This window comes from Balaenoptera ricei, chromosome 6 (assembly GCF_028023285.1).
Source record: "Balaenoptera ricei isolate mBalRic1 chromosome 6, mBalRic1.hap2, whole genome shotgun sequence".
NCBI lineage: Eukaryota > Metazoa > Chordata > Mammalia > Artiodactyla > Balaenopteridae > Balaenoptera > Balaenoptera ricei.
The window spans coordinates 19,594,015-19,604,191 of NC_082644.1; the positions used below are offsets into that span (position 1 = coordinate 19,594,015).

Consider the following 10,177-nt stretch of genomic DNA (forward strand, 5'->3'; position numbering starts at 1 on the left):
ATAGAACAAAAGACTGACCCTCCTGGGAAAAGAGGGAATTCCTCCTACCTGATGGCCGTCAAGCTGGGATAATGGCTTTTTCCTGCCTTTGGACTCAAACTGAAACACTGGCTCTTCCTGGGTCTCAAGGCTGCTGACTTACTCTGCAGACTTCTCAGCCTCCATAATCACAGGCACCAGTGCCTCATCACGAATCTCCTTCTATATATATGCACATCCTATTGGTCCTCTTTCTCTGGAGACCCTGGACTAATCCACTACTATAAAAAACAATTTGGGAGAAAACCTGTTCCTAAAAAGATCATCTGGTTGCTAGAGGAGAACCCCCCCGGGCCAGGAAGTAGGGTGGTCCAGGGGATCCTGAGCAGGGTGGGTGTGGAGGTACAGCTCCTACCCCACCCCCTGGGGGTGCCCATCAGAGGCGTCTCCTGAATCCCAATATCATCACCTCTGAAGGAGGAATCACAGAGGCTGGCCCACCTCCTCTGCCTCGGGGACCACAGAGTCGAATGCAGGGATGTTCCAGTGCCTGTGACCCTGACCGCGCTCTGCCAGACTTGGAACCGCTATTAAGCCTAACCCTGCAACTTACTCATCAGAACCTTGAGTTCTGTCAGTGCTGATGTGGGAGCGCCCCCAGCTCTGCAGGATTCAGGAAGCAGGGGAGGGGTGCCGATGGCTGTGAGCTGACACCTGTAGAAGCTGGCTGCTGGGTACCTTAGATCATTTCTCTTTTTTTCATGTTGATATGTTTTGTATGTCGTATGTATGTTTGAAAATTTCCACAGCAAACGTCTACATTTTATAAAGAAAGGTTTACAAAAGAACCAGGTGAGTGGCATCACAAGAGTGACATCTCTGCTGCCAGCAAGAGAAGGTGGCCGTTCAGTGTCTGACTTTCGAGTCCATGACCGTGTTTCTCTGGGGGCCCTGGGGCCCATCTGAAGACAGGTCCCAGCCTCCGGAGGCTGCCTTTCTCTGCCTGTCCCTCTCATCATTCCTGCCTTCATTCAGTGTTGGGGGAAGCGGGCTGTGGGGACTTCTGCTTGAACAGGCCTCTGCTCGGGAAGATCAGAGGGTCCAAATTGAGGTCTGGAGGGAAAGGAAGTGAGATGGACGTGCCAAATCCCAGGAGGTAAAGGGCTCTTCAGGATCTGACATGGTGCAGCCCAGTGGTCCCAGCAGGACCGAGCTGCTTGCATACACTGCGTCCACCTCCAGGAGGACTGATGTGTCGTGAAAGGGGCTGGCTCTTCCACACAAAGAACACTCAAAACAGTGATGTTTTCATTGTTTTCTCCCAAGAAATAAAAGCATTGTTACTCCCTCTTTGGGGGAAAGTACAAAGGACCCCGATTTTATAGTGTTTCTGCTGAAAACCAGGCTAGGGCTAGTTTTCCATTAACAGAGCTAGAACTGTGTTGTGGTTTTTCAAGATGTTTTTAAACAGAAGGTTTCTATATGGGCAAATGGTATTAGAAATGCTGAATATTTGCAAAGCAAAAAGCAATAGGATTGAACCTGGTCTGTCAGTCCCTCTAGAACGCCAAACAATTATATTTACTGGAATTTGATAAAATAAAGTTTGTCAGAAGGATCCCAGCAGAGAGCACTACTGGTGCGAAGCTGGGTGAAAGTCAAGTTCCGCTGAGTTTGCAGGTTTGGTACAAGTTTAAATTCTTAAAATTTGGAAAGAAATCTTTGCTGCTTTTTCTGCCCATTCAATAGACAGAAGTGAGGAAATGCTCTTCTGAGGGGCGTTCACTTTAGGAAAACTACACATTTCAAATGACACACTAGGATGGCTTCAAGTCTAAAGTAAGCAGCCAGCGTTGGGAATTCCCTGGCGGTCCAGTGGTTAAAATTCCACGTTTCCACTGCAGGGGGCGCTGGTTCGATCCCTGGTGGGGGAAGTAAGATCCCACCTGCTGCGGCCAATAAATAAATAAATAAATATAAATAAAGTAAGCAGCATCGTAACAACAAGCTCTTTGAACGTTCTTTCTCAGAAAGCCTTGGCTTTGAGGGGTTTCAGATATTCTGATGCTGCTGCGCATCAGGAACACCAGTGATAAGGTGAGGTCCCAGCCCCTCAGCTCTCCCTTCTCTGCAGCTTCTCCTCCGGCATCCAGGTTTCCCTACAGCTCCCGCAGGAGATGAGATCATGGCTAGAAACCCAGATCTCCGCTGCAAGGTGGTGGAACTTGCCAGACCTCTCTTGTCGAGAGGCAAGGCAAGTCTGAGCCCAGAATCCGAGGGCCAAAGACCATGGATGCCCTGAGCTGCCATCATCTGCCAGAGCAAGAGCAGAGGCTGATCCGAGCCTGAGGCACCGCACAGAGTCAAGAGGATGCAAGGGGATGCCAGCTCCCCAAGAAGAGCAGCAACTGGTCCCCTCCTCCCAGGCATATCAGGGGTGCCCACGGCACCTGTCCACCAAGGTGAAGAGCACAGCGTTGCCTGAACCACAGAAACTCAGTCTTTGGCCTGGCATCTTGCTGGAATCCAGTGGTTCTCATGGAGATTCCTGGCCCCCCCACCCTCCAAGTTTAACTAGTGCCATTCTGTTTGTTTTAGGGAAACCTCGCCAATCCTAGTGCTGGGAGGCACAGACTGACACACAGCAGCATGCCACCCTGGTAGGGGGGAGGGAAGAGGCGAAACCACATGGGGACAGAATGATTTGTTGTTCCTTTACCTCAACTGAAAATCAATACTTACGAATTTGCAGGACCAAAAGCAACTTGTAAGATTATTGTATGATTACACACCCACACACACACACACCCCATGGTCAGCATCCATCCTGTTGTGCACTTACACACACACACACACACACACACACACACAGAGTTAACAGTCACCTACTCAGTAGGGCATTCTTACACTTAATGCCTCCCACCATAAAGACATTCTTTATCCACTGCATATTGTAGATTTTTTACGCTAAAATTCTAGTTTTTTTCTTGGCCTTTACCCAGGAAATATGCACAACTGATCATTTCTTTCCATTTCATCTGAAACTATCTTATTTCTTTTTTTTATTTATAACATCTTCATTGGAGTATAATTGCTTTACAACGGTGTGTTAGTTTCTGCTGTATAACAAAGTGAATCAGCTCTACGTATACATATAATCCCCATATCCCCTCCCTCTTGCGTCTCCCTCCCACCCTCCCTATCCCACCCCTCTAGGTGGTCACAAAGCACCGAGTTGATCTCCCTGTGCTATGCGGCTGCTTCCCACTAGCTATCTATTTTACATTTGGTAGTGTATATATGTCCATGCCACTCTCTCACTTCCTCCCAGCTAACCCTACCCCCTCCCTGTGTCCTCAAGTCCATTCTCTACGTCTGTGTCTTTATTCCTGTCCTGCCCCTAGGTTCTTCAGAACCATTTTTTTCTTTAGATTCCATATACATGTGTTAGCATATGGTATTTGTTTTTCTGTTTCTGACTTACTTCACTCTGTATGACAGACCCTAGGTCCATCCACCTCACTACAAATAACTCAATTTCGTGAAACCGTCTTATTTCTAAATTAAGTAATTCCATTTAGCTTCATTTGCCCTTGGGTATTTTCATTTAAAATGCTGAATCCTCATTGTGCTTCTCTCTGAACCCCACAAAACTTTCTGGGCAGCAGCACCATGGGGTCTGGCCCTGGCCCGGAGAAGCACACCCTGATACCGCGGTGCAGCCCAGAAGCCCCGTTCTTCCAGATGCATGAGGTGCAGGAGCAAGGGACTGCCCCAGCCATGACACCCGCCTCCTCCCCCATGCCACAGGGGCCTGGCTGAGCACAACCTGCCCTCTACTTCCTGCGGCCCCATGTAAAGGTCCAGAGAGGCGGGCTGACCTCTTGAGCTCCACACTCTGAGGTGGCCAAGTGGATCTGGGGTCCCAGTGTCCAGGTGCCCCCCAGACCCTCCACGTCCAGGCCACGTCCCTGCTGGGAGACACGACACCAAGCAAGGGGCTGCAGGCTTCACACAGCCTTCAGGATGAGCCTGTTGGCTGGAAAGCCAGCCTCTTACATGTTTTACATGTTTGCTGCCCAAGCGTCCCATTACCACTATTTTGCTTCAGTGATATTTATCATGTATTCCCCAAAAACATGACATATATTCAAAGATAGAACAGAGTGGTAGCGTAGAAGAGCAAGAAGTCTACTCTTTGTGAGGTTAAAGTTTCATCAAACGCTTATCTTTTGGAATTATTTTCTCTTAAACATGAATATAAAAGTGATGAATGACATAATCAGGTATTTCTGGAAATAAAACATTTACTATTTTCTAACGACCCTGTCCAAAGTCATTACAAGTTGTCTACTGTATGTGTGTGTGTGTGTGTGTGTGTGTGTGTGGTGTATGTGTGATGTGGTGTGTGTGTGTGTATATGTGGGGGGATGGGGTATGTGTGTGTGTGTGTGTGTTTGTATGTATATGTGTGGTGTGTGTGTGTGTATATGTGGGGGGACGGGGTATGTATGTGTGTGTGTGTGTATGTGGGGAGGTGGGCTATGTATGTGTGGTGTGTGTGGTGTATGTGTGATGTAGTGTATATGTGCACACACACATTTAATGCCTCTGTTATACTTGTGTCACATAAAAAAAAGATATGTCCAGATCAAATTGGCAATATTGTCTATTAATCTCAAAAGAGCTTCTTAAACTGTTTTTCAAATGATTTAGACAATTTACATGTAAGCCACCCATTTATGAGATTTTTCAACAATTTTAAGAAAAAAATCAACTTTTAAAGTTGTATTCTACATCAAGGAACAATTTTTTAATCTAGAATTAAAACAAAATTCAATCAATCTCACCATAATGATATATCATGGCTATACTTGAAATAGCTTTGTTGATGACAGTTTAATATGACCTTAGCTCACAGTTATCAAAAGAACACAATGTTAAGAAAAAAGTTTAGATATTTTTGCTAAGAAAAAGATTTAAAATATTTTTAAAGACAGTGAAAAAAATACCAACTGAGAATAAATTTTAGAGTACAGTTAATAAAGACCATCTATAAAAAGCAATAGAACATTTATAAATAAAATGAATAATTTATACCACCCTAAATATCATCAGATTCTCAAATGGGAGAAACAAAATATTTTTTAAAGAGCTCTTGTAAAAACAAGGCTTCATTCCAAAAGAAAAACAATCCAGCATACCAGGAAATAATTCAGTAGTTCTCTGTTAAAATCTCCTGTAAACAGCTCGTATCATAGAGCTATTGTCAGTAAAGATATAACACTCTTTGCAGACCAAAACCTCAGCTGTTTGAGGGAGGCATCATGGGATTTATGGACACATAACCTACTTTCTCACTGTGTTGCTGGTGATCAGCGAACACTTGGGCCTCTTGATTCTTGCCATGGGCACTCAGGTCAGTCCTAAATGTGGTCACTTTTATCCTGTTTGGAGTCTGTGGCGTGATGTGCTGTAAAGAGAGCCCTTCTTTTGGGGAACACCCCCAGGGCTGCCAGCTAACCCAGGTACCTCCCACACAGTATTGCCTTCCGCTGCTGGGGGGCGGGCGGTGTCAAGGCTGAACCTCAAGTCCACGCTTGTCTTCAAATGGCTCCTCCACCTCAGCCAGTGCCTATTTTTAAGAACTGACTCCCAACTGTTCATGTCTATCTTCCCTTCCTAAACTGTTCTCTCTGTGGATCTGCAGGTGGAACACCCAAATAGTGCCTTTGGGACCTGCTAAAGACTCCTATCAGCCCCCATGGGCACTCAGGCTCCTCGCCAGCTTGGACTTTTAGGCAATAGAATTTGAAAGTGGGCAGCAGCATAATCAACACTTGTCTGTGTTTCTCTAGGCCTTTCAAGTTCAAATTTAAAATAGTTTTAAAATAGAATTGTAATGAAAATATTCATTGCTCTTTGCTGTTATGATTTTCCTTTTCTGTCTATAAAGGGCATATTTTCTTGTTCTTTCCCTTTTGTCACCAAAAGAAAAAACCCAGAGTCGGGCATACTTAGGCAGGTACAAAGGTGCTGCCAGTGGGGTCTCCTCATGTAAATAAATACAAACCTGGAGGCTGCCTGGACTCTTCCTCCTCTGCATAACCTCATGCTGCTATTAAAAGCAGACTCAAGTGATGGCATGAAGGACAAATTAAATACGCTCTGAGCTTGGAATTCTACTGCTGCTCAGGTACTTCTATTTTTAAATTTTAAATCCTTCATTAATTAATATTACAACCTGCTGTTCAAATAGTTTGATGTTTCCTAATTGATCAAACCCAGCCAGACTTCGGGATTTTACAATTTCCACTTTCATGTAAGTAGATTACGTTAAAATATTTTTGAAGAATAAATCTGTGTGCAATATCTTAATATTGTCTGTAGGTAGGTATTTCTATGAGGCAGGAAATCTATAATTATACAGCAGATGAATCTTCCAGGAAACTGGAAAACATTTGGGGGTTTTCCTTAATTTAGAAATACATTTAAATCAAAGAGAATAAGAAGTTCTTTCCCAAACCCTAAGCCTTTAGATTTTGCAGCTGACTTACAGGCATGTTATAAAGATTGCCCCTTTCTATCTACCAGAGATCTTTTAAAGTAAGGATACCAATAAAACTATTTACAAATCAGCAAATAATACCAAATTAAGTTTTTTCAGTTTTGTGATTTTTCAAGAGAATAAGTTCATGGTTCTAAACTCAACATGGGCAATTCAGAAATGTGCACCAACAGAGGGCCACGTGATATTGTGACTCAAACGTGCACAGAAGAAATTGTCCTTTAGTGTCTGTTCTCCTTTGCTGTGTGATTTCAAACTTCTCCAGGGAAGTCTGAGCTTCCTATGTTGCCGCCATTCACCACTGAAGATGGACCAGACCACAGCAAGGGGCACTGACTGGCCGTACTATATGCCCCCAGGCCACTACAATCTCATGGCACAACAATGTGACCTGAAATCCAGAAGGTTCTGGGCAGACCCAGCCTTCTGCCTATTTGAGTGTTGCTGCTACTGCTGCGGGGTGTGTCACAACCTAATGGCCCAGCAGAGCAGACTAGTATTAGTTGTTCATCATTCTTCAGCCACAACTGACATTTAGAACTGGATGTCTGCCTTCATCCTTCAAAAAGCAAGAGTAAAGCCCTAAGCAAAGTGAATGATTTCTTTTTTTTTAAGGAAAACTTTAAAGGCATAAGTTTGAAAATTCTCCCTCCATTTGGAAACTACCCTCTATGTTCAACATGACAGGTATAAAAAGCTTTGCCAACATCCGTCTATTTCAAACGTAGGCTGTTTTTTTCTTTAGATAGCAATTATACTAATATGCCACGTAATATACTCTGGCATCACCTCTTCACCTCAGAGTTGTCAGTGATTTTTGTTTGGTTTTGTTTTTTCTTTTTTTCTTTTTGTTTTTGGCTCCTGGTTATATAATTTAAAGAAGAAATACAAGAAGAATATTCTTTTTCTTTTATAATAAACTCAACCTGCTGTGCATACTTTACGCTGATCTTCATCCCTTTTGTAAAATATATTATTAATCCATTTTCAGAAGTTAAGAATGAAGATGAAATTAAAAAGCAGCTTCAAAAGGAGAAAAGGCTCATGTTTAATATTAATGATCACATTCCTTTGTCAGTACTTTTTAGATAGTTAAAGATAATCCACAAAGTTAACTGTTTCCTTTAATATTTGGTTCAAAATTACCAAGATACAACATTTTGCCTGGGGATGTGATCTGTAGAATTTTTAAACTGGATCTGTAGCCAGTATGTATTGACTAGATGGCTTGCAGGTTTCTCAATGACAACACTGTGGAGACAGAGTTTGAGTCTCATTTCTTTTTAAACAAAAAGCCATGCCTTGGAGTGACCAGTCTGAAATAATGTAGTTTTGACCCCTTCCCCCTGTCTGTAGGCTATCTGCCCAGCTGGAGAGCGCTGTGGTGGTTCTCTATTGCCAGGAGGACATGATAAGCATGTGGCAGGCCAGTTGAATGCGGCTGAGTATTTGTTCTTTAAATATCATAGAATACTTGCATAAGGGAAGAATTTTGTGGACTACATCCGGCGTGATTGTATAATTCCTTGTGTTGGAGGAAAAAAATCTCCTTTCCAGCCTGAGGCTCAGCTCTCTTTAGCCTATTTAAATGGAAGACTACAGTCCCCAAGGAAAAACAGTCCCAAATTCTCCTTCTGCTGCTGTTAACCGAAACAGTTAGGTATGGAATGAAAGGCAGACACTAAAGCAAACCTTGCTGGATAAGAAAGTACAACCCATCTGGTACAAAGCAAGGCCAGCACTTGGCCTGCACTGCAAGGAGCTGGAAATTCTTGCTGTGGCAGAAATGAAACCACCTACCCTGCCGCCTGGGGCAGACACAGCAGAAGTAGTGACACCACCTGTCTTTCTCATCGCAGGGGCTGCCCAGTTCCTCCAAGTATGATCACTGTACCCTAGGTAGGCCTGATGCACAGTTTCCAAGGATAGTGGTCCATGCCGAGAGGGGTACTGGCCGGACACATGGCAAAGCGAGGTGGCAAAGGCATGCCAAAGGAGCGGAGCCAAGGGAAACCAGGACAGAGTGAGGTCACCGATTTCAAACCATCTCCCAATGGATGCGCAACGGGCGCTTTTGCTGTGCCGGGTCCCCGCAGCCAGGCGAGCTGACTGCGAAGGAGTGCGCACCTCCCGGCCTCCAAGGCGACCCACTGTGCCGGACGCCCCTGCGCCCGGGCTTTCCCACCCGGCAGCCCGCGCCCGCACCCACCTTGACGACGTAGGTGACTCCGGCCCCCTGCACCTGGTCGCTAGCGTGCGGGGCGCGGGGCGGCGGCTCGTCGCCGGGTCGGCCCTTCCTGACGGCGCGCATGGCCGGGGCGCGGGGGCCGGGGGGCGCGCTGCCGTCCGGGGCGGCCAGGCTGGGCGCGCTGCAGCTGCCCGAGAGCCGCGCGCCCGCCCGCTCCCTGGCCGCCGACAGGCCGCGGAGGCCCGAGCTGGAGAGTTTCAGGTGGGACACCTTGTGGAGCAGGTGGCCCAGGCTGCCCGGCCCATCGTCGGGCGCCCTGCGCAGCGCGTCTCCGGACACCAGGTAGGGAGCCGCCGCCGGGGCCGCGCGCGCCGCCGAGACCTTGCCACCGCCGCTCACCGACAGGTTGTGCAGAAGGTCATCGACCGATGTCACCGAGTCATTCCTGAAGCGATTGTACTTGGTGCGTGGAAGCATGCCCCTCCGTGGGCTCGCCGCATCCGCCCGGGCGCTGCAGGTGCCGGCCCCGGCGCGGGCTGCCGCGCATAGCAGGCGAGCCGCGGTCCCCGGGGCGGGACGGAGCGGCCGGGACAGCCGGCTGGGGGGCGCGAGCAGCGGCGCCGGTCTACCACCGCTAACACCCCGCACGGCCACGGCCGCGCAGCCCCGGCCCCGGACTCGGCTGCTGAGGGCGGCACGTTTGCTTTGCAAAAGTCATAGTTTCCTCTGATGAGCGCCCAGCTGCTTGGGGCTGCTCACAGCAAAAGCATGACTCACTCTGAGAGGAGACCCTTCTCAACAAAGGCTCGGTGAGCACTGCAAATCACTTCCTGTAGCAAAAAAAAAAAAAAAAAAAGAAAGAAAAAAAGAAGAAAAAACCACATACACCCACTGACAGCACGCTAGAGCCAATCAATTCTCAAATTTCCTTTCTCTACCTTCCCAGATATTTCCTTCCAACCTTTGGTTTTTCACCTCCCCATCCCCCGACCCCCCTCAGCATTTGTGCCAGAGGTAAATCCAGTTCCTTCAGATGATCAGATGAACTTTCTGAAACCCATTATTCTATGCTAGGGTTTTTTTTTCTTCCCTGTTCAGCCCATCTGTGTGAGCCTGGAAAAGTGTCTGACGGCGCAGCGTTAAAATGTGACGAAGGATTTTTAAGAATAAGATCTTCAGCGGATCCTCATGAATTCTGATTTGGAAAGCAGCAGGAATTGTTAAATAGCCAAAAAAAAAAAAAAAAAAAGGAAGAAGAAGAAGAAGAAGGGGAAAGATTCACTCCCAGGTGAACATAAAATATCAATTTGCAGGGTATTTTTTCTTTTCAAATCAATAGAGCAGCCATGACAAGTGCCCTTGTGGCAATGCAGTTCCTAAAAAAGCAACAAAAAAAAAATCTGCATAGGAACTTCTGCCCAGAGCCAGTGAGGGTCTCTTCG

At 46.5% G+C, this 10,177-nt stretch overlaps 1 protein-coding gene across 1 annotated transcript in view; it reads right to left on the bottom strand.

Annotated features, from left to right (window-relative positions):
• The window catches only part of SHC3 (SHC adaptor protein 3), a 141,442-nt gene extending 132,230 nt beyond the window's left edge, over positions 1-9,212 (bottom strand). Inside the window, exon 1 of the mRNA XM_059926269.1 lies at positions 8,757-9,212. Within this exon, the coding sequence (XP_059782252.1) occupies positions 8,757-9,212 (456 nt within the window). The remainder of the gene's footprint in view (positions 1-8,756) is intronic.
• Between the last annotated feature and the right edge of the window lie 965 nt (positions 9,213-10,177).